Source organism: Glossina fuscipes, unplaced genomic scaffold, assembly GCF_014805625.2.
Source record: "Glossina fuscipes isolate IAEA_lab_2018 unplaced genomic scaffold, Yale_Gfus_2 108, whole genome shotgun sequence".
Lineage (NCBI taxonomy): Eukaryota > Metazoa > Arthropoda > Insecta > Diptera > Glossinidae > Glossina > Glossina fuscipes.
The window spans coordinates 47,269-73,509 of record NW_023998451.1 but is presented as its reverse complement, the minus strand read 5'-3'; the positions used below and the strand labels follow the sequence as shown (position 1 = coordinate 73,509).

General features: G+C 34.2%; 1 protein-coding gene across 5 annotated transcripts in view; it reads right to left on the bottom strand.

The window, feature by feature from the left end:
• Positions 1 to 941: 941 nt before the first annotated feature.
• The window catches only part of LOC119638684 (protein sarah), a 37,808-nt gene continuing 12,508 nt past the window's right edge, over positions 942 to 26,241 (bottom strand). The window contains exons 1-2 of one of the 5 annotated variants that reach the window (XM_038035631.1): positions 18,801 to 18,897; positions 942 to 1,990 (exon numbers count right to left, since the gene is read on the bottom strand). In XM_038035631.1, the coding sequence (XP_037891559.1) occupies positions 1,168 to 1,989 (822 nt within the window). In that variant the 5' untranslated portion in view covers position 1,990; positions 18,801 to 18,897 and the 3' untranslated portion in view covers positions 942 to 1,167. Of the gene's footprint in view, positions 1,991 to 3,892; positions 4,010 to 7,935; positions 7,993 to 18,800; positions 18,898 to 26,241 lie in introns of those variants that run through there. The other 4 variants (XM_038035627.1, XM_038035629.1, XM_038035630.1 and 1 more) reach the window with 4 other exon arrangements.

Genomic DNA, 26,241 nt, shown 5'->3' with positions numbered 1-26,241 from the left:
CTTAAAAACCCGTTTCCACAGGATGCCGGGCCTTCAAAAAAGACTGGTTTCGCGGAGTTGTAGATAAGTCTTTTTAAAGATCTAGTAATAATAAGATACATAATGAAATACCTTAATAAAATACATTTTTCTGGAAAACTTTTCAGCGTGTACTTGTACTAAAGAATAAAGTAAACCCTGTTAACAACAGAGTTTTTTTGATTATATCCTTGCCTTGCCACGTATGACAGTTTTAACTAAACGCCACAATTTTTGCGACTTACAGCATTTTAAAGAAAGAAAAACATAAACGGCCAGGACGGATATGAGTGTCACGCTGATAAAACATAGTCCGTTAAAAATGGATTGATAAAGTATACCATAGCCTTCGGTGGTGGCCATAGATTCCACACATTAGCATGGGGATTTTTTATTTATAGTCTTTACACATACGTAAATATATACATGTGCGTATGTAAACGTATATGAAATTTCGCCTACATACACAATATATATATAGATATACTTATATGCGTATATATTTATGTATGCGTTTTTGTGAGTGTGTAAATATGTATACATATATATAGATATAAAAATTTAATGTGATTAAAGTTGAGCGCATATTTTGATGTTTTCATTTTTTCTAAAAATTAAAAATTCTAAACAACTCTCTGAGCGGTCAAGCATTTCATGAAATTAACTTTTTCTATATTTTCTTCCGCTTTGCTTACTTCAAAGTGTAGATAAAATATTAATATGTTTTTGGTTTTTGTTTTGTTGTATATAGTTATAGAGAACAATTCTTTTATATATACGTATATATACGTATATGTACATATACATATATATATAGCAACAGCTACAGTTTAAAATTCTACAAACGGCAGCCTCATCGTACTCATTAAGCTTGAACTTTTAACATTTTTTACGATTTTTGTTGTTTTCATTTATTTATTTTGTTTTTTTTTTTTTTGTTTTTTTTTACACATATTTCTCTCTTTCAACTAAACTTAAAGGAGCTTAATATTCACAGCAACAAACAAAAAGAAGAAAAAGAAAAACTTTTTCTTTTATTTTTTATATAAACATTATATTATTTTTTTTTTTTTTTCGAACAACTTCAACTCACACTTTAACTAATCCTTAAACTATCAGCGATCCTTAGTAGAAAATCAAGCTCAATTTTTATGCTCTTTCTGGACATTTGGTATGAACAATGGGACGTTTAGGACCCGCTATTACACCAGAACCATCATCGGGCAATTTAGCTGTGTGCACAATAATACCGGGTTGGTCATCACTTTGCGGATGCAATTCATGTGATGCGCCCGGCGTTAAACTAGCTAAAGCTGCTAAAAGATCATGATTTACCAATGGTTCAGCTTCTTCGCGTGGCTCCCAACCAGCGGGCGGTGAAGCCGGTGGCGATATAAGAAACTGTTTAACGGGTGCAGGTGGTTGCAAATTTATTTGCGAGACTGGCGTTACCGGCTGAGCGAAATAACAAGTAATTACTGTTTTCTTATTGAATTCATACTGATGCAGTTTGATGCGCGCATTCGCCGCTGCCAAGGCGCTGTCATAATTGACGCGCAATCGCCTAAAACTGCGCAGCCATTGAAATGTGGCCGATTCACTAAATGTCCGAAATAAATCTTCCATTTCCTGTTTTAACTGAGGATCGGCGAACACCTCTGAATGGATATTTGTCACTATAATGGATGTTGGCAAATCGTCAAAGGAGTCACGATCAACTTCGGGTTCATTTTCGCTTTCAACATCGCATTCTGGCGGCAATGACGGATGTTGACTGGACAAACCATCGGCGGGATTTATGAAAATATCGTTATCGGGTGAAAGTTTCTCGGCGCTGCCCACTTCACTGCTACTGCTATTTTGTGCCGATTTAAGTTTTGCACTGTTACTTTCAGTGTTATTGTGTGAACTATGATTTGTACCATTTGCAGCAACATTCGTTGGTAAATTGTTATCCATGGCAGATGACATGCTAGAAAATACGAAATGAAGAATTGTTAGAAAAGGAAACGAATAAAAGACTAGATAGAGATAGATCTATGCTTGATTTAGAACGAATTTTGAAGTTTGAAGTTTTCCAGTAACGAGGCTAGTAAGATAAACAAATGAAAGAATGTTATGTTATTCGCTATAATGCTATAAGTTATTACCAAAACTATTCTGTAAATTTTTCTCCTCTTAATTCGATTTAAGTTGCTTGTGAATGATTACTTTCCATTCCACTGTGATGAGCTAAGCTAACGATTTCTTTTAATTAACATATGGAGACAATTTATTGTTTCTATTACATAACACACAAATGCTTAAACGAATTGAAAAAAATGAGAACCTTGTAACAGGACGCGGTTCACTATTAAATGCTCGATACCTCTTAGTATTGTATAATTATTCGTATAACGACTTTTCAAAATAAGCCTTCACATAGGCAGTGTACAAAAAGTAGTCTGATCCGAATCACTTTCAACAGCGCTTGTTCTTGCGCTTAAGCTTGTCGATGCATCAAATTTTATCAAATTATTTCGAAAATGACAATCCTTAGGTTGAACATAAGAAAACAGGGAAGACACCCAAGCAGGCGGACAGATGAACTTAGATAGATTTAGAAGGTGATTCTGAGGATGGAGGAGGTTTATCTCACGTTCTTCTGTTGCATACATCCACAAAAACTTAATATACTCTTGTGCCAAAAGTGGTATAAAGCACGACTAGTGCATAGAAAATCTTTGAATGATTAGACCACTACAACGGCCTACAAAAAATGTAGGTTCTTTGACTTTTTTTGAATAGAAGGAAGGGTTATAGTTATATAGAATAATATTAGAATATAATTTATGGTTATTAAGCACACCTTTAAGTACTAGAAAAACAATACAAAAATTTTCTTGAAAACTGTTAACAAAGGGCAACATTGGACTCATACCTGTCAGGGGATTATGTCAGTACAAAAAGGAATTAAAAAAAAAATCATTTCATATACATGTCCGAGAAGTACATTTTAAAAATATTACGTTTAGTGTGACGGTTGTGAATTTAAGTGAAAAAGTCCAATTTTAGACTAAGGAAGAAACTCTTCTCGTAATGAAAGTAAGCAAAAACACTATAATGCGCCACGACAGGGAAAGTGATCGAAAAGGCGGTTAAATCCGAGCCGTTTTCAACAACGGTCATCCTTGACCTAAAAGAAGTCGATGTACTGAAATTTTTTTTGAATATCTCAATGATTGGGGTCTTTAGGTTGAAGACAAGAAAACAATACATACAGCCGGACAGACAGTATAATATATATCTATGTATATAATAAAAGCTAGGCCGATCTCGAATTGCATACGTCCGCACAAACTTAGTGCACCTTTGTACCATAAATAGTGTAGGGTATGAAAAATTTCCATTGGTCTAAGCCCTAAGCTTTCATAAACTTTGCATTGCTTTGTTTATTTTTCTTTCTTTACATGTTTTCACTTAATTATGACTTTATTTCTTCTTTGTATTCCTATTTCACTGCCTCCTATTTAGAAACAGTCATTCCTATCTAGCCAAATAACATTTCAGCATTCAGTTCATCAAAATACCAAAACAACAAACAACGCTTTCTTAGCCTTGTTATCGCATATAAACTAGTTGCAACGGCTTTCGAAAGAGGATCAGGTTTTCCCGGATGATACCCATGAAGAGTGATTGCCGTGACCGAAGAATTTTACAAACAGATTCTTTTCAATTTGCACTTATCTTTTCTCTTTTGAAATCCTCCTCCAAAGATCCAAGATCCATTTTTATTTTCTATTTTATTTACAAGATGTAGAGAATTTCCGCAAAATTAAATCCATTTATTTACAATATTTTAATATTGAAATTATTTTAATTTATCATTGCTCACCTGTACCTTTTTGCGTAATCACGAAATTCTGACTGAATTTTGTTAATCAAAATTCTTTACTACTATCTAGTTTAATAAATAAGACAATTATATTCAGCTGCGATCGAGAATGTTTTATGCCTCTCGCCGTTATTCTAAACGAAGACTCAAAGGAAAGCAAAAAAATAAATTTCCATACTCCAATATTGAATGATTTTTTGAAAGGGGACACAAACATTTTTTTCTTTTTGGAAAAATAGAGATGATCTCAGTTTACGTGACATGGTAGGCGTTTCTGATTTGGCCCAATTTCAATGCCAACCTTAGCCTTATTTATGCGGCCAGGGCAGACGAAAAGACGGATATGCTTAAATCGATTCAAAATTTAATGCTGATCAAAAGCATAAGGACTTAATGGGGACTCCCTGTTGCAAGCGTTTTGACAATATGAATGCGCATCTCATTCTTCGATCATGAATATAAAAATGGTTTGAATTTGTGCTCACAATGCCTGCAGACATAATAGCTCGGAAATGTAGAAAGTGGTTTTATACCCTACATCACTTGCAGTAAACGCTATATTAAGTTCGTGCGAAAGTATGCAGCAACAGTGGCTAAAACCAGACCAAGCTTTTATTCTACCGATCGATTCAGAAAATGATATTGAGCTTGTTTGTCCTTCTGTAAATTTTTGTTCAAACTACAGACCGCAATTTTTGGAATATTTTGATACACTAATTTCCTCTGATCCAAGAACAAACGGTATTGAAAATGGTTAGAATCGGTTCACCTTTCCGACCGCTTCACATAAAAAAGTCCGTTTTGAGAAGTCATTATTTGGAAAAAAAATTCAATTTTCAAAATTTGTCGACAAAATGAGCTAACTAATAGTATTTCGACATTCTAAACTGGTGTGAAAACTTTGGAGGTGTGGTGTCAATTTTTGAATCCTAAATCGGTTCGTCTTTCCGTCTGTCCATTCTTCTCGTTGCAAAAATGAAGCAGCCGCCTTCAAATTTGGCAGCTCAGAAGACATGTTCACTATGCATCATTACCAGATACCATATCTGTTTCCCAAAGAAAAAAATTTTTATTAGTCCCTTACTTACTCGTTACTATAACCACCCAATATTAGAGTGTATCAAAATTTTATTTTTTTGTCAAATCCTTTGCAATGCACAATGTAAAAAGTACGCTTCAAAGACTCCGCAAACTAGGCATTCTTGACTAGTGTCGCATTGGGAAGGCACCTAAGCACATCTGTCTGTTCGTTTGCCCGTCTGTCCGGCTCTGTAGTATCTGTGTCCATAAACTGCAACAGATGCATGACATAAATTTCTAGTTTTATTCTACAGGAATTGAAAAAATCTGCCACGCCCATCCAATATTGTATTTGTTTAATTTCAAAAGTAACAGGAAAAGAGAAATGCCGGAAAAAGAACAAAAATTAAATTCATTAAATAAAGTCCCAACATAAATATTTGCTTTTTCGTGCTCAACATTGAAGGATGGAGGTGTAGTCCTACTCCTATTTTTGTTGTAATGTTTGCAACAAAATGTTTGCGCAAAAGGAAGCTCCAGAGACTCTATAACGTATATAAATTCTTGATCGGCTTGAAACTCTGAAGCGATTAAGCCCTGTTTGTCCGTCTGTGCGTATGTGTAGTGTGTGTTGTTGACGCTCTTCTAGTAAAAAAACTGAAGATATCAATTTCCAGTTTAGTAAAAACATGGGAAGGGTTTAATTTGAAACTGATCAGAGCACAGGTCCGCAACAAAGCGTAAGGTGAACCCAAATGAATATAAAATTCCAGCCGTTCAATTCAAAGGCTTCGGAGTCGAGTTTAAATGAAAGAAGAGTTTTAAGAGAACACGGACGAAAGAAAAGATATGGTCTTGATATGGTCTAAGTTTGAGTCTATAAACAAAACGTGTTGTATGATCAACAGTACTTTCAACTTATTTTTCTTTCATCTCAATGTTGTCGTGGTAAAGCTTAATTCTAGTTTTCTCCTTATAAGCGATTTCTTCCATTAATTTCATTCTTTCCTTTGCTTTATCATTTATACAATAACATATGATTTTTGTTTTTACTACTTTCTTGTCCCTTAAAACGTAACTTGCCATCACTTATAGATTCCGCACAAGTGTAAGTATTCTGAAGATATATCAAAAGAAAGCCTCTGAACAAAGTAACCTGCGACAACACACTCGTTCCATTCGTGCATTTAATTGATTGATGAGTAAGATAATAGGCTTATCCTGAAGCAGGTTACATGCAAAATTAATGGAAAAGTCAAAGGTCATGTATTAGCTGAAGCACTATCTCATTATTTGTAAATCATGTAGAAGATCTCACTTAGTTCTCACTAGTTTGCAAATTTAGCTTACGATTATCGCCCAACAAACTTGAACTACTGTCTACGACAGTAGCTATTGTTATGATTCCTTGGACATGTAAGCAAAATATAAAATTTCCATAATGTTGAAATATTTAACAGTCGTTCTCGTTTCGAATATTTTAATATTATTTTAATATATTTAAAGATAACGTTTCATGCCCTTGCAAAAATCTCTTTTATGGTAATTGTTATGAAGACCGTTACGCAAATTATTATGACAGCAATTTCACATACACGTGTATGCGGTATAATAAACGATTAAATTAAATTTGCTTGCTTTTATATCATTTCGATAGTTAATAACTGTAACTGGAAGGCGAATTCAGGAATGCTGGATATGGTAATTACTTCCCTGTGGAAAAAAGGCTGAATTTAGCTACGATTTGGGAAAGTTTTCCTATTTAGCTGGTCAAGTAATCAGAGTTGTATTGGAAAATTTGGAGTGTAACTTTTATATTATGATCCTTGTATTTGTAATATAAAAATTAACGAGACAAAGATTTATCAAAGTATATGTAGACTAAGGATAAGATTACGAACAGATATGATCCTGGCTGCCTTGCGGTATGTGCGGTGTTGCTTTTTCCAAGGTCAAAAAAACTGAAGAGACAATGTGAAGGAGACTTTGCGTCTAATGTGAGGACACAAAGCCGTCTCTGTTTCTTCTACGACATTGCTATTAGTTAGTTAAGTCAATAAAGTTACTTATTATGCCTTACATTGCTTGGGGTGGTAGGTATATTAAGTTTGTGGGCACGTATGTAACACGCATAAAGTCTTAAAATCGACGCACCTTTTATTATGCCGATCGATTTATGGACAAATGCGCCGCTGAGCAAAATCATTTGATTTATAATGGAATCCAACATGATCATGCGTGTAACCAATTTCCTATCATCTCTTCACTGATGACAACTTGCGTAGTACTTAATGATGAGATTTTCTGCTTTTTTCGACTTAACCAATTGTCTTATAAACGAAAATATTCTGAGCGGCTCGGTAAGTCAAGATTAGTGTATGAGTTATTTCGATTCTTCACAGCTTTACTTGACACCCTTTCATAGGTCAGGCTACCTGCCCACAAACATGCCCGCAAAGTCCGAAAGGAATGCAAGTTGCAAAAAAATCGATAATTTTTAAGTGATTTTAAGTAAGGACTGAAGAGTTTCTTGCGGAAATCGAATTATACTTTGTTTCAAAGATTCATAAGAGCTCCCAGTAACCCTTTTGGCTTTCATAACGCTGCATCGATATTCCTATAACTTTCCAAAAACGGAGCGATCTTCATAAAAGTTGACTAATAACGATGGGTGGGTATGTAAAAGCAGTAAATGTAGTTTTGCAACTTCGTTCAGTAGTCTACTATGAACACCCTGTATAGATGATATTGTATGCACATATGCATGCATGCCTGCATACGTATGGTTACTCATGTCTCAATTTATCTTGTTTAATAAATAAATGCATTCAATAAAATATTTTCAAAAGAAAAAAAAACATTGTGATGACAAATAAGACTTATATTCGTGTATAACGTAAACTGATAGATAAATAAATGAAAAATCGTGACTGTTACCAATGGAAATAAATATATATATATATGCGAAAAAAAATAAACATTAGCTTTACACTTATACCATATTTTGAATACCTTGTGTTTACCTATCGCTACAAATAACCATTAATCGTCCAAGACAAACTGTCGCCGTACATTTAAAAAGGCGTCTATGGGTAAAATGAAGCAAATGTTATTATAAAATATTTCAGAAAGAAAAGGAAAAATTTCTATTTACTTCTTAGAGCAAGCAACTGATTTATAGTGCAATTAAGAAAGGGTTAGTTACATGATCAAGTTTCGTGGCCTTGTCTAAGACGTGGGGTTTTGATAAAATACCATACTGGATAGCAATGTAAGTTCTTCACTCTCTGTAAGCACTACTTTTACATTCTATACTAGACGAAGTGCAAGCAACATTTTCTTGAGCTTTGATTATATGCAGTTATCATGCAATCTTCGTGTTTAATTCAAAAGAAAGTCTTCCTGCATCGAGACGGGTGATGAAAAATGCTTACAAACACGACAATTTCGAAAGAATCATGATGCAGGCCAAGCGAATTGTTAACACTGCCAGTAAGTTTGTATAGTCATGACGAAGACATTTAAGGAAATCACATGTAAGATATTACAGTTTGGTCCAACCTGACAGAACTTTGAACTACAAACGCTACTCATAAAAACAAATGCAATTGTTCCGATCGCCAAACAATGAATCGCGGCAATATGTCAGAAAACATGATACAACGGTCTTCAGCCTAAAAATATCCCTTTACAGAGTGCGAAACACCAGCAAAAACCTAGAATGCGTTATCCTAACTGTATGCTGGTCGTAAGCTGTATATGGACCTAAAACGAAATAAAAATTTTCGTGCTAAACAGCAATAGTGCAATATCCGTCAATTTAACTTCAGACTGCAATTATAAGCGTGTAATTGTTTCGTAGAAGCCACTAAAGAAGCATCAAAAATAGTACGAAAAGGCTTCCACAAGTGCATTGTTCGTAAGGTGGGCTGTGCGGTAGTCACGGGAGCATGCCGTCAGGTATATAGGGAACGTACATCTAAAGGTAGGAAAGCTGGAAAAGCCGATTAGTCCGTGCAGAACACGTGGCATAAAAACACTGGCCCAGGAACATATGCTCAGAACAGCTCACAGTACGCCAATGTTGAAAAGTATTGAGAATATGGGGCATGTTTTCATCGCCCATAAGTATCGCAGAATTTCGTTGAACGTAATCGGCATGAGCAGAGGCTATATCAGGAAGCTTTCGCCCGTTCATAGGAGTAGTCGACTTATCCATACAATGGAGAATAAATTCGTGGTCGTCTATAAAGACTTCATTTCTAAGAGCGTACAAATATCATTAGTTGGGCTTAAAGCTAGAATCGTTTTTGTGACCTTCGATGAGTTACTTATTTTAGATTTGAATTGCTGTTGTATGTGAAAAAAAAAGAAAAAGCTTAAGCTGAAGTCAATAAATTTTCATAACAAAACAAGGGCGGGGTACTACGCTTTAGAGATAATAATCAGAGGATGAATTCAAGGTGAACATGCGTTCACGTGCAGTCCTTTAAAAGTTTGATCACTTTAACTCGCGAAATTCAATCGGGAGTAGAGCCGTCGTCAGGAGAATACGGATAAATATTTATTTGTAAAGTTATGCTACCATCCTCAACTCCTTAGCATTCAAAGCCATACTTCGCATCAATTTAAATTTATAGTCGCTATAGTTTGCGAACGCGTGAAGCTTTAATGATGATAACGGTCACTCGAAATAATTGTTTACTTGTATTGTTCCCAAGTGCAGACAACTCTAATAGGACTTCAGTGTAAAACTAGAGCCCGTATATCAAAAACGAGTGCATTATTGAACATAGAAAGAACCCATCAACGCATTCATCATCCATCTGCAATGCTACTACGCTCAGCTCCCTAGAATACAGAGCTGTCTTTGGTAATCGATGCAAGCTCACAGATATAGTGACTAGTAACACATATGCAATTGGCTACATCTTCAGCAGTTTATTCAGGCAGTTGACAAGCTGCCATTGCTTTTGCTGTCAGTGTTGAAAAAGCTTAGAGGTAAGACACTTGAACGCACAAAGCCAATAGAACATAAAGTGGTCCTATCTGAAGAGGGCTTGTAACTTTCAGAAACTGGAAGGACGCTGTACATATCGTACCGAGTACGTAAGAAACAAATGCAAAAATTCACTTTTCATGACTTTTTTTACACTAACTTTCTCTATAGTAATGAATACTAGATAGTAAACAATGGTAAAAGCTTTGCGCAGTTACTCTAAATCGATAGCGTTGTCAACGTTTTTGTTTTTGCAAAGATTCACAAGAACAGATAGAAATTTTTCATCTGAGTGCAAATATATGCACTGATTCGTACACATATTCTATGCTATTTCTATGAAAGCGGGTACTAATCCCTTGCATCTGTCAAAGGGAAACTCAAGAGATTGAAAGTTTTTTGTGACAAATTGGCTTAAGAAAAACTTGCTATTTACATTTATCAACAACGATTGGCTGTACGCAGCTATGAATGTTTTAAAAGTTTTTATTTTTTTAATATTATTTCCATTTCCCCAAAGGTAATGGCAATCAGTACATACGTACATACGTACATAATATTTTTAATTTTTTCCTTTTTTGCAAAATTAAATCAATAAAATTTAAATTGATTTCACAATACATACACATGTGCAACAACAACAACAAGAACGAGTACTTAAAAAGTACGTACATAGCAAGCAGTTAGTCAGTGAGTCAGTCAAACAGTCAAGCAGTTTCGCAAGCAAACAGCTGGGCAGGGAGGAAGAGACAAAAAATGTATGCATGCATGGATGCATGCATGCAAACAAACAATACGTATGTGTACAAAGACAAAGTACACGAACGTATGAGCGATGATTGTAAAAATACACACATTATTGTACGTCACTCATACCACGTGTTGTATGCCATAAGATACTCACTCTCACGCAAGTATCACGTATACGTAAATATCGACGTTGAATATGCACTTAAAAGACGCCAGACCAGTCAGCCAGTATTTAATACACAATTTCTGTAGAATTTGAGAATTTTATCAAAAACTTTACACACACAACGTTCACTGGAATACGAAATCGCATATATGCATACATATATCTGAACAAGGTCGATGTTAATGTAAAGGCATTTGTTTGTTTTCCTATTAAACAACAACAAATACAATAATAATAATATAACAATGATTTAAAAATAACAAAAAGGACAATTGCACATAGCCATTGCTTTTTAAGAAAAAGTTCATTGTTTTCTCTACATTAATTTTCCGAAATCTAGAAATAAAATCCGCAATCTTTATAATAATATTTGATGAAGACCAAGTTATTAACTGAAAGCCCTTATTTATAAGCCACACCACCGTTTAAAGGAAAGGTAAAATCAAATTGTCATTCTGCTTGCAACACCTAAGAGCAGGCACAACAGATTGCAAATTCTCCTTGATCAACATGAAATATTTCGAGACGAGCTATGAAGTGCTTGCAGGTTGTACAGCTTTTCTCCATCTTTCTGGCAACATGGCGACAGCGTGTCGCAAGAATTTATATTGATTCTGCGGCGATCCAATCAACGAACCTTTTTTGCACATCTTCAGCGTGTTGAAACCGCATGCGAACGAAGCCATGCTGCATCGACAAGTGGTAACCAAAAGGCGCTCCGTCTAGTGAGCAGGCTGGGTGTGGGAGACTTTTTATTCGAGCTGTAACACGTCTTGCAACAAATGGCCAACATAGCGTTTTTAGTCAATTCGCGTGGTAAAGATTTTAGCCGCTATTGCTGATCTTTTTTGCAACAGCGGCTAAAATCTTTACCACGCGAATTGACTGCAAATATCATTTTGGCCACTTGTTGCCAGAGTTATCAAGGGTAGCCTGTTGCAGCTAGGAATGGGAAGTTCTGCTGCCCCCAGCGTGCTCACCAGATATAGCTCCTTTTGATTAGCACTTGTTCAGATCCATACAACGTGGCATGACTGGCACACAGCTTCGCAAAGTTGAAGAGGCGTGAAAATGGATCGATGATTGAATCGCTGTCGAACCAATACAAGTTATTTCGACACGCTGTCGCCATGTTGCCAGAAACACAGGTAAAATCGTAGAAAATGATGGGAAATATTTTGATTAATATACATTGTACCAACTTTTCTCAATAAATGTTTTTTGTTATTAAAAAAATGATTAAAATTAATTCAAGCACCTGCTATTGTAGTTGGCAAAGGCTGACGATTAAGAAGCCTACATCGTTCGGCCTAATATAAGATTAATTAATTAATTTTTAATATCATATAGTAAAGGTCACCATATAAATGCTCACTCTCCATAGGAGCCCTAGGGGGAACCTTCTTTCTTCGAAATTGCTATACAGATAAAAATTTCGATCGAAAAGATCAATATATGTATGTAATCACTCTAAGGTGAATATAGTTTTTTAAAACAGCGATTAAGGTCGACGATATTATTTACGCGTTCAATCATTAATATCGCGTTGGGATTATGATAGACGAAATTTCGTTGTACCACAATGCATGCTGTCATACAAATTCGCTTAAATTTTAATTAAACTCTCTTTCTATTCGCTAGTATCATGAAGACAAGCAAGAAAGAGAGAGAAACAAGTAAGAATGCTATTGTCTGGCAAGGCCGACCATTAGATACACAACACCACTTTGCCTCACTAAAAATTATAAATTATCAAAAATTATAAATTATTTTTATGTAACCGCATAATTTTCATATTGAAGAATACGCAAACCTCAACCTGTCAAAGCTCTCACTACTTTCCATTTGCTTCACGCATAATGAATCCCAAATTGGGGTTTGCTGCCATAAAACCAATTGCTTTCATCAAAACGTTTTTATATGGTTGGTCCAAAAACAGACCTATGTAAACCAAAGTCCCTTTCCTGATGATTTACTAAGGACAAATTTTCCTCATACCTTATTAAAAGTTAGATCTTTTTCCATATAAAGTCTTGTTTTTTATTAAAGCTCTTCTATGGGTTGGGATCTAAAAAACAAACCTACTTGGTTCAAATTCGATAACGCTAATTATACCCTACACCACTTGTGGTACAGGGTGTATTAACTTAGTGCCGTCGTATGTAACACGCAGAATGCCTTAAAATGGATCCACCTTTTATTACATCGATGGATTCAGAATGAATTAGTGTAAGCCTGTCTGGTCGTCTAATATCTGTCCATGTAAATATGTGTTCAAGCAGCAGGTCACCATTTTTGAATATATTTTAATGAAATTTGGCCCAAGGACGAACGCTGTTGAAAATGGTTCGGATCGGTCCACTTTTTGACCATTTCCCACACCTAACCCCGTATTCTGAAAAGTCGTTATGTGGGAAATAATTGCAATTTTCAAATTTTCTCAGCAGAAGTGACTAATTAGCAAGTAATATTTCGGCATTCTAAATTGGAACGAAAACTTTGGATTGGCTGTGGCAAGTTTTGAACATCCCCCCCCATAGAGCGAGAACTGAAGTTCATAAAACAAAGAAAGTTATAATTTTCAAAGCTCCATGATGAACATTTTGGATCCTACCTAATAACGATTTTCACGAATATTGATTCTTTATAGAGCACAAAAGTATAAGTTTTAACAAGTAGTGATGGAAATTAATCCATAATAGTAATTTCAACTCTATATAATTTGAACCATCTGTCTACGCCTTTTTGGTCTCCTACTCTAGGTAAGGATTAAACTTGTACTACGTTAGGTTAAGTTTTGGATATGATTCCCCATAAATACGCACGTGAAAAATATTCCTTTATCTAGAAACAAGACATTAATCTTTGCGTTCTACAATAAAAACAAGAATTGTGTTAGACAATGTGGAGTACGGTATTTAATAGTCGACCTTGCCCAACTATAATGTTATCACTTCCTTAGATTTTGAATCGATTAGTGCAATAAAAATTGTGTCTATCTCAAATTCTTCTGAGTGTTACAACCGTTCGCACAAACTTAATATGCCCTGCACGGCAAGCGGTGTTTTAGCGTTTTAGTCCAAAGTAAATTTAATGAAATGCTTAACAGTTTATAAATCACGAATAAAAACAATTTTTTAACAAATTGTCCCAACAAATGAAACTAATTGCCTTTAATACCTTGTCGATAAAAAGTACTAACAGCATTTTCGTACCATGGGTTCCGTAAAAGTAGCTTTGCTTGTTGTTTGTAGATAGCCGTGATGTTATCCAATAAGTTAATAAAGTCTCTTCAAAAGTTATTAATAACCTGAAAATTCTATGAATCTTTCAACTTCTTGCGAAAATTAGTGATTCTCCACAATACGCGCAAGATGAATTTATTGAATCTCTTTGTATATATATAAAATATGAACGTTGTTTTTTTTCTAGTTGTTATAAATTTTTATTAATTTATAAGCATACACATACATTACAACAAAAAATGGACAGAAGAAGGGCATCTCTTTTTTTATTCATCTTTATATACATATAAAAATATATTTATAAATACCAATATATACCATGTCTATATCCATGTAAATATATATATATATATATAAAATAATGTATTAAGTATTTTTTATTATCATCAACTAATCGCATAAAGTTCGTTTACTGTGAACACTACAAATAAGCAAGTCGTCGTATGTCTTTGATACATACAAACTCAGGCCAATATATAGAAAGAGCAAATGAAACATTTTGTTAATTATGAATATGTCAATAAATAAAAGAACAGTTCTGGGTAAAATTGTTCAAATAATTGCAATTGCTTGACCATTAAATAAATGAGGATTAATGTATTTACTAAAAACGAATGTAAAGCTTAAACAATCAACTAATGCAATAATTACTACTTACAATATTTTATTAAAGTATGATCATGAAAAAACAATTCATTTTTCTTATTAAAAGAGAGAAAGAGAAAGGAATAAGACGTAAAATCATTCTATAATTCCGAGTTCTGGTTTCGTTAACAGTTAACACGTTACCCATTAAGCTCGTAAGATCACCACTAAAACAACTCTTAGCCAGAATGTAATTTTATACTTTAACATAATCCCCTTGAAAAGTGACATAAGCATGAGCAGCCGAATAAGTAAGACTCGCGACTGCCAAGTCAGTGTCCACGGATTCAAATCTGAGTGGGGTAGAGTTTACTTTGGTCTTAGTTGTAGCGGGTGCTTAACCATTAAGCTTGCGACAGCTTCCCTATCTCATTTTCTCCCCTCACTTCTTTACCGCCGTCACTGTATTATACGAGTAGAGCACATCCACTGATTGATTGGTCATTTATAAGAAAAGTAAAAAGTATATTCATTCCAAGGCTTCTCTAATATTTCTATGCTATCCTTATAGATTGATTTTTCTCTTCTCTTTCTGACGAGCATTCCTTTGAGATTCGCGAACAGATAATAGTATAAGTTGCGCACTTTTGCTCTTGTTGTGGCCAACACATGACACCGTGCAATGTCTTGGTGTCTTTTTTCATCTTCTTTCGGGCCAGCTTTTTTGCAATCATTGAAACCCACTAATGATGCTATATAAAATTCACTATTACTCCTTTCAAGATTGTCGACACATCTCTAAATATGGACGTCATAAGCCGACCTTTGCATTCGACATTGACTACGAATTTAACTCTGGTGTGTAGTGATGCATTCATGTTTTACCCGCCGTCAAATATTGCATGAAAACGTCTTTTCATTTAGCCTAAACAGTTTCAAAGAGACCTTTGGAAGTGGACAAACACGTTACTCACTTCGAATAGCACTTTCTCATGAAGAAATACTCCTGCGAACTGGCAACTAAACTGCATATTAATGTCATTAAGAGGAAAAATTTTCAGTGATCTATCTACCCTCATAAAATGTCACACAACTTCACTTTACACTCCTCCAAAATGATTTTGTGCCCATTTTTTGTATTTTCTGGGACAATTGCCGAATTTGAACGATTAGAGCGGGTTCAGAATGGTCGCGTTTAAAGTTCGCTCTCTGCGATTTGTCTAGATGGACCAGGGTTCAAAGAATACTTATCAAGCCATTGCTTTGCTTGAACGGCAAAGTAATGCTTTACCAACACAAAAAGTTTCAATTTTTCATTTAGACTGAAAAGACTGTAGCTTCAAAACCCGAAACTTGTAAACTTATGTCAGCCAATTATGACACATTTCGTTTGAGACTGCCAATTTATGTATACGCCGCTATCCTATAAAATTATTGCATTAGTAAGTTGAGAAATTTCATCTATCGCAGGAGGAGAAGATTTATTCAAAGCTTTAGTTTTAGAATTTCTTATGACTTATAAGCTACATTTTTTTACAATTTCTCTTACTTTTAGTCATAAATGGATCAAGCACATTGTTAAATCATTGTTTGTCCCTGTGACAAAGGTTTAAATCGATTCAGAATTTTACTATTGGACAAAACTGTGAGATTTAACGCCGATTGATGGATATTAAAGCGAATTTTCCGGTAAAATCAGATTTAACCACAACAGCTGGTAGATATAGAAATTGATCTCTTTCAAACGAGTTGAATGAAGAAGTTTAGCTTGATACCAGCTGATGGTGTGCAAGACTTTACACAAACTTCATTAAATCTTACGCTTTGCACAGATCGTTTACTGCCCACGCCATCTCTAAACTAAAAGTTTTAGTTAGTAAAGTCCCATTGCGAACCTTCAATACACTAACAGATGTTATTACGATTAGTTGCCAAAGTTTTGCAAGTTTGCGTCGAGTTAATAATATACTCTTCTTCTAGACCTCTCTTCGTCAAATGTTTTTGCTTGTATCGTTGTTTTCACTTGGAATCAAATTTCATATTCTGAAGCAAAATTGACAGCAAAACTCTCCAATGTCAACGTTGCGCTAAAACATGATGGTTTACTTGCGGAAACCACAAAATGAAATGCAAAGGAAAACCAAGCGTTAAAAAATGGAGCAAACTGAAAATAAATCCTGAAAATATTATTTTAATGAAATGACTCTTGTCCCTATGCTAAGCAATCTTTCACCCGGCAACTTGATGAAATTGTTTAATAAATAAGTTAATAGAAAAAGTGGTTCTCATACGCTTACCTTTGCTTATTTTCTACATAATTTGATAGAAATATTACAATGATATTTCGTCCACTTGCTAAACAAATTTTACTTGTATTTCTTCCTTCAGTTTTTAAAATTTTCCCTTTATGCTGTTGTATTATCCTCTCTTATTATAAGTGGACTGGCGAAGAATAGAGCAAGAGAAAAATGTACTATACTTTTTGTTGTCTCCACATTTATGCTTGAACCTTGCAATACCAAAAAAGCGCAAAGAAGGATAGCAAGACAGAAGCGTATGCTTTAGTGATCTATCAGCTCAAAATTAATTTGATGCACATCGCCTCTGCAAAAGTATGTAACACGCAGAAGAGCTTTAGAGACCCACCTTTTACTATACCCAACGATTCAGCAAATGCTTCTGAATGTATCTAAGCTTATCTGTCCGTCTGTCTGTCCGTCGTGAAAATTTGTGTTCAAACCACAGTTCGTAATTTTTAAGATATTTTGACGAAATTTGGTACAGTGACATGTTTTTTGGCCCAATGATAAACGCTATCGAAAATGATTTGAATCGGATCACTTTTTCGATCACTGCCCATATGAGAAGGCGTTATATGGAAAAAACTGGCAAAACTCACGCTGTTAAAGTATTTGGACATTCCCAGTTTATAGGAACAATTTGGTTCTGTTGGAGCAATTTTTTGAACCCAACTTTATATAATCGTTCTTACGAAAACCGAATCTTTTTATAGCAGAAAGATATAATTTTTAATAATTCGTATTGAAAATTAGTTGATAATAGTGAATGGGCATGGAAATGAACCTTGTCGAATTTGTACTACTTAGGTTTACTTTTTTGGATACCAACGCTTATAAGAATTCCTCTACTAAGCAGGCTTTCATGAAAAGTACGCCTTTGCATAAAAGTAATGTACAATTTTTGCTTTGTTATTATCAATAATTATATTAGGACAAATGGTGTAGGGTATCTAATTGTCACCTTTGCTTGGTTATAATGTTCTTAGCTATTCTATTTAATCTTAATTTATATTGTTATAACAACAGGTCACTTAATCCAGCTGGAGCTTGATTGAAGCCATGTATTACGCATATTTGAAATAAAGAAACGCCGCTTGCAATTTACTCAACCCCTTCCTCATTTTGTAGAGATTTGCAAGCTCTTATTATTGTCTTACCATATTTTGAATATTTGGTTCATTTGTTAATTTGTTCATTTTTTGAATATTTGGTTAATGAAAAATGGAATTGTAGCGACTGGATGCAGCTGCTCTGCTATTTACTCATATTCCTTATATTTATTCGAATAAGATTATTTAGAACCTGAGAAAATAAATGAAAAGTATTTTGTCAGTAAAGTTGTTATACGTTCTAGTACCTAAATTGGAATAAAAATTTAACTAAGAAGCGCTATTGTTAACTTATAACTTATAACCAAAACTAAGTTACACACTTGAAAACAAATTGAAATTGCAAATCAACTGTGACAATAAATAATTTTCTAAAGTCAAAGCGTATTAAAACCGCTGACCGCTGAGTTCTCTTTGATTTGCTTTAAAATAATAAAGCAGTCATATGAATAAATTTTTTTTTTGTTTTCTATGATAGGCATCCAAGGTCAGCCCCCAAGCCATAAATAATTCTCTATATGATATATTTTGTTTGAATTCATTATAAATAAACACGAATTTTCACAAAAAAAGAAGAGAAATTAATTTCCCACTCACTACGTCCATCTTAATCTGTGCTTAAGCAAGCCCATAATATTCTCATTTTTTTAAATCTATTTTAATTAAAATTGACCTTTTATTATCTGATGTACTGCATTAGCGCAGTCATCGCATGCGAAAACTCTAATGCTTACCTTAGCCATAACAACACTTATTAAGTTTTGTTACATCTGATGCTGATGATGCTGATGTTGCCTTATGCATGGAAGACATTAACCTTAACGGCAAGTTCTAACAAAAGTTTACAATAACATGCTACGATTCAATTTACCGAGATGATGGGAATTAATTTCATTTAAATACAAATTTTTTTTACCCTTGTAATCTGCATGACTACTGTCCGGCTAAAAGGTAATGGTTTGTGTGCGTTAACATAAACCTTTAATAATGTTAAATGGCTAATAATCACCTTAAGCTTTTATTCAATTAAGATACAAAGAAAAAAGTTCGGTTGTGACCGAATTTTTAAGCCCCTTTTTTGTATAGAACACAGAGGGAAAGCAAACATATTCGCTGTTTTTGTTAAGAGGGCATTATAGACGTGTTCTTTGGATCCTTTTTAAATTCTTTTGCAAGCTTGTAATCGTTGTTTTTACGAAAGCGCGAATACGACAGATGAATATACGAATATGCGGACATGTTTAGGTGTATTCCAAATTTGAAATGAGCCAAAAACCGATATACTTTATGGGATTTTTGATGGCGGGGTCAATTTTTAGCATTTTTGTACAGGTACTACAGCATCGCCCACAGAATATATGCTTAAATTCTTACACATTTATCTCTTTATAAAGAGTGGGTGAGTAGCGGACAAAAAAGCGATTTTCTATTCGTTTTGTAAAATAGCGCACTTTACGCTGTATTATAGGCGTGTCCTTCGACCGATTTGACCCATTTTCAACACCAACATGTGCGCGACAACTTCTAATGCTTCTGCCAAACTTGAAATCGATAGCCAAGGATTACACAGACGCACACACGGACAAGCTGAAATCGATTCAGAATTTGATGCTGATCACGAATGTATATACGTTGTGTGGTCGGTGACGCTTCCTTCTGGCCATTAAATCAAAATTAAGTCTCGTTCAGATGGACGAAAATTGAACTATAATTAAATTGAATTATAATGAAAATAAATTTCAAATGCTTTTACGAAAAAAATACATTATAGCGGACGAAGGGTCGCAAACAATTCTGAGAGCTTCCAACAAAAAGTCTCGCTTCGGATGAAAAAATTCTTCTGTTGTTTAAAGATAAAGTGTTTTCGGAGCAATATCTCGATATGTGCGTGCTTCCTTCCCTTACAGACAGTCGAAACTCTGAAAGTCACAATACATAAAAAGCTGACTTCAGAATTTCTAAAAACAAGGCTTCAAGAGCCACTATTTCAGAGATATGAAGCCGCATACAGCTGCAACTGAAAATTGTTGTTCTTTCCTCTTCGTCTAGATCTTCAATCGATGTTGTCCGTAGTGATCGTTAGAATAGGTAAACTGGGGTTTATAAGTTCGTAATGTTGCGTGTAAGAAAATTATAAATAAATTGTTGCAGTAGCGGTCAACGCGGTTAAAGGATGTACTGTTTGGGCAGTGTGTTGTGCAGGATGAGGAAACTCGGGGACAAAGTAGTCCTATGAAAGCACTTAACTGTTGAGCAAATCTCCTTTATCTTGGCCGGGAAAATTCCGGGCAAGCGCAAACCACATTATGCCGATGCTGAAGAGCGTTAAGAATGTTGCACTCACGAACATGACCATTTCAAACCAGGTCTCCCAACCGCAACGAAGGAACACCAGGTAAGATTTAGAAGTTCTAGTTTCAGCCTCTAGTCGAAAAGTGTTTCTTTTTCTTTTTAAGAGACGACGAAACACATGTTAAATTAGTTCAAGGGTAACCTTTTAACAGACAAGAAGTCCACCAGTATTCGGATGAGGCAAAATGAATATGCCAAAGATTTTATAGCAAAGAAATTTGAAGATAGTGTCCAAGTAATATTCAAATAAAAATATATCGGAAAATATCGAATGGCTTTTATAATGTGTACAACGAAATATGCTGAAATGATTATTTAAAATTAGCTTGACTAAAAGAGCAAACATGCCTTTATTTTACAGATACCCTTGTATTGTACGCATAATGTGTCTTCTTCTTTTAGGTTTGTTGAGACTTTTCCGGATATTTTTCGCAAAAGAAGCTTCAGTATACTGCTAAGATCGATTTCACTAACTCGTAGTCTGGGGAAATTTCTTAATGTCGCCAAAATGTGCGCAAAGTTGAGAAGTTCTTCAATATATGTTACTTGTCATTGCAAGCAGAATAATGATATTGTTGTGTGTTTGTCGAAAGGTAATAATATTTTTATAGGATTTTTTATTATATTGTATTTGCTTATCGAGAAAATCTTTGCTAAAAAAGATGTTTTCAATATGCATTCACAAAGGGTTCCTATAAAAAGAATTTGCAAAATGTCCCATATATATATTGGATAGATTTATAAACTGAAAATGTATCATTGAAAAACTGCTCCGATCGACCCACTACGGCCTTTATTAATCTCTACTTATAGAGAAGTGTTTAAAGTGAGCAATAAGTTTAGTAAGAAATTCACACTAAAAGCGTGTCTATGGCACCTTCCGTAAATATATTTAATTAATTAAAAGTAAATCGAAATTAACTTTTCCTCGATTGCTTTCTTGTAGCTATCCCTATTATCTCTATTTTGATCATTTCAAGATGTAGCTTCGCCTTTTCCCAAAAAACAAAAAAATGTATTTATAAAAAGTTTACTGAATAAATATTTCAAGGAAATGAACGCAATAACCTTTCTTTTTACGTTTTGAAATAAATTTGAAAAATCTATATTCCGTCAACATTGAATGGAGCTTTGTAAGGTTCTTAACAGGGCCATATTTATATGAGCCATAAATATTTATAAATAACGTGAAATGAACCGCTGCGAGTTCACGGAAAATTGCTTACGTATGCCAGCGTCTTTGGGCGTCAGTAATATAAGCTTATGTGATTAAAGTTCAATGTTTCCGCTATTTTTCGTCCCACGTTCTTACTCAATTGATACGTTGTTAGTTTTGCCATAAGCAACGTAATTTTTTACCGACAGTACAATAAGTCATTTATATAGCCTGCCTATTAAAGCGGATATATAGTTCGCGTTTTATTATTGTTCGCAAAATCTTTTTTAAATTCATTAAAAATTAATTTCTATTATTAATCATTTGTTGTTGTTCATATTCGGTCTATATACAATTTTTAAAAGTTTTTTTTTTTTTTACGTTTTTCTTTCTTTTCTTGTTTTTTCCCATTATAAACATAATTTACGTCACCACTTGAACACATCATTGTTTCATAGACAAACATCATGCACGCAAACAATTGTTTTACCTTCACGTGTGAGTTGAAACTGACGAACTCTCGACTGACAATTATCTCATAAAAAACAAAACGTGCACGACATACGTAAATATGAGGGTGAAATTTATATTTAGAAACCAATTGCAATCGAAATTTCTGGCAAAAAACTAAAAATCAATCAATCGTGAAAAGAAATCGAGTCGATTTACGCCAATCTCAATGAAACCATGGAGTGTTTAACGAATATATACTATTATTGGTGGCCGGTAGATGGAGGGGTTGTCAACGCAAGGTGCAGGAATAACATTTGAGAAATGTGGTGCTATTCACCTTTAGAGCACATCGCAAATAGAGGCAAACCTTTCAAGCGAATTTTTTTCTTTTTCCCATTTCCTTAAGTTTAGCAATTAATAGAAATTTATTAAATTAATTAGAAACGGATGGAAAAATACACTCATCAATAAAGTTGTACTTGATATAAATATTTCTTTTTCTATACCTGTTTGAAGCATTTGGCGCTGAAAGAAAAGCTACGCCCGAAAGAGGGCAAACGATTATTTTTGTTATTCGTGAATTGAATCAAAAGCTCTCATCGTACTCTTCTGAACTGACAAAAACTAGAATCTAATACATATCTCTGGTGCAAAATCATCTTTCCGTCAAGTCAGCGCATTACGCCTTATTTGCCAAAGAGTGCCACCAGTTTTCCCTTTACTAAGAATTCGATGTTTTTTTTCTCAAGCTTCTGCTTATTGATATTTGCAACATTTTAAATAGTCAAAAGTGAGCTGGTAAACTATTTATGAGTAGAAGCTAAGATGAATTGACGAAAATCTAAGGCTGTATGCAATGTCGGTATTTCGATAATGTTTTCAAAACTTTCGCAGAATTTTTCTTACAATTTAAAGATTCCTCAGTAAGTATTTATGTCGCGTCGAAATGCGCTTACAACAATTGGAAAGTAACCTTCACAATCCATGTTTGGATGCACAGCACAAAAAAAATGTCTTAGAAGTGAAAACGTGTACAGAATCGAAATTTAAAGTGATGGAGGAGAGACATGACAACTTGAAGCCATAAGAAAATATGTCGAAAAATAGGAAATAACTTATATCCGGTGTCCAAATCCATTTTTTGATAAAATCAAATTTAATTAAAGAATACTTATCACAACGCGACCATCACTATCTAAAGTCTTTTACCTCTTGCCGGGTAGCTTACGAATGCCGTCTTGACTGAAACTTTGTGATTTCAAGGCGAAATGTTCATCGATTCATTTCCACACATCTTTAACTTTTGTGAGCTGCTCATCTGCTAACTATGACTGGATCGATCTGAATCAATGTTAAGCAAGTGGAAAAAAATCTGGAGAATATTTCTGCAATCAGTAGAAGTTTTCAGCCTAAGTTGATAATCACTTCCCGGGTTTCTTTTCCTAGAGACGGACGGACGTACACGATTGTTTCTCGTCCTAAATGCTACAGAAACGTGATTGTTGATATTTATGGCATACATTAGATTATATCGACCTCGACGATAGAAGGATTCTATAAGATTGTGTAATGTGCCGTGAGCTTCAAGTCCCGCAAGAGCAGCCGAGTAGGAAAGAAACACGGCTACCAAGTCTGAGTTTGCGGGTTCAAGTTTCAATGCGGTAGAGTTTCCGTTGCTCGGAATTACAGTGAATGCGCTGTCGATAAAGGCACAACATTTACCGAGTGAACGCATAAGCGGTAAGGGAAGCGGCCGCTCCCTATCTCTTTCTTCTTTCTAATTGTCATCGTACTACACGAATAGGAGACATTTCCTGAGTAATTGACCATATAATAAAACAAAAAAAAAAAAAATGATTGACGGAAAAATTCAATGATCATGTCATCTCCAAAAAATGCTGATGTGAACTGGCCGCAGTGACCATGCGCTATAACTCCGTTGGACTTTTTTTTTTGGCCATTAAAATAAGTCATTTATTTGTTTCAACAAGCCGCAAAGATTCAACGAATTTATTTTCCAAGATCAATAAATTTCGATATCTTATATGTATATAACAGCAAAAAGGCTATTTTTGGATATATTTTTTCTATATTTATTATACATATGGTCTCTGTGTATATATATTAGACTTTTTTATAAAATATGGATAAGCAATTCTCAGATGGACTGATCATGTAATTGACACGCCTACTGTTATTAAAATGACTTGCAAATTATTTGGTTTGGATTAAATGGTTGTGATGGTGTTACTAGTTTCATTAAATGGGTATTTTGAGGCTCCATAATAATAATAAATTGCTTCAAGTATGGTTTAAATGAATTAAATTAACGTTGCAAAGAATGCATTCAGCTTAAGGTCTCTACCTTTTTTCTTTTCCTTTTTTTTGCTTGTAAGTTTTATTATACAAAGCAGTTCTAGGAACTGTCTCATTAAAGACAGGGACGTTAAATGAAGAAAACGAGAATAAAATGTACAATTTTGGAAGTCTGTGATATAAAATATTTTCCATTTTGTTTACTTATAGACTTAAAATATTACTTGAATATTGTTTTTAAGGACATATTAGCAACAAGTTGCGAATCTTGGATTTAAAATATCTTTGAACAAGTTTGAAAAACATTTTATATATAAAAGTTTTTCCCATAAGCATTTGTGATTGATATTATATTAAACTGCTTGCAAAGCAAAGTAAAGGGGAAAAAACGAATTTATTTGCTGACGCACGTGGAAACATTATAGTTGATTATGATGTTCTGTATATTTGTACATGTATATACGTGTATAAACTACAAATTCTCTTTATCTTTCCATACTTCAGAGCACAAGTTATATGTATCGAAAAGTATTGCTACATATGGCTTGGTTACTAAGAAAAAAAAATCATATGACAAAAATTGATGACGATAAAATTAAGACATTAATCGAATCAAGTTTACTATACTGGTAACAGTGAAACGGAAGGCTAGAAAAGCGTCATTTAAGTTAAAGAAGGCGTCTATACGTAATGAAAAATACTTAAGAATGCCTATAATGGTTGACAATGTTATTGTTGCACGTGAGGAGAACGAACATGTCTTGCAAATGATCACAAAAGTCGTAATAAGTAATGGATCATTGATAACAATGTGATGCATTGAGAGCAATCAATCGAATTAGCGCAAAAAACTAATGGCGAGTATTAAGCTTTTAAATGAAGTCATGATACGGAACCCTTAATTTCTTCCAGATACATCAGAAATGGTCTAAAATTAGAGATATCGGATCATTACCTTAAACCAAAAAATTAAGTGACAATGCTAAAGAAAAGGTTGAATTTTTATTGGTCATTTGAAAGGCATTTTCATGAAGATACGCGTAAAATAAGTGAAAATCGACGACAGTTCCTAGTTTGGCCAGGCTAAAGTCTTAAATTTGAATGTTTTTCCATGCTAACATTTCAATTTTCTAAAAATTGTTACAAAGAGTTACTAAAAGAAAAATTTGAATTTCTTTAGATGGTTTCACGTAGATTCAATATATAAAAAAACATATTTTACGTCTTTTAATTCCGGCGGAGCAACTGTATCTTAATCAAAACTATTGACCTGCAGAGCTCTGCTAAGGAAGGTAGTAGGTAGGTGTCTTTGCTAGTTAAATTATACTAAAGCTTGTGTAGATCTATAGCAAAATACACTCATGCAGAGAAGCTCTAGTTTCTGGTTTTTTCTCACTGCTCATGAACTAGATAGACAAAAATTTCCACACATATTCATAGAATTAACACAGAGTATCCTTACAAAAATAAAAAAGAATTGGCCACGCCCGCACACAATTACAAACAATCGAATTTTTTCGAAATTCTCTTTAATATAAAGACGATCTATCGCAGTCAGGTATAGTATTTTAACATAAATAGTAATTTTCATTATTTTACGTTATTTATTCAACTCTTTGTTGAAATCAAGTTCATGTACCGCTGAATTGTGGGTGTTAGGATAATATAGGTTTTATTTGTAATATTTGAGACAAATCTTTTCTAATGACCAGTTATTTAAAGACATTTATGTTTAGAACGCTTTAATTTTTTTTCTTGTCTTATCTGTTCGAATATTGCAATTCAAATCTCTTGACTCGGCTCTCTTGACCAACTTTCGCTTCCACAAATATTCTGCTTATACTCCCTATATACATGGCGGCATTTTTAGTCCATTAATACGTAAGTCCGTGAATTCG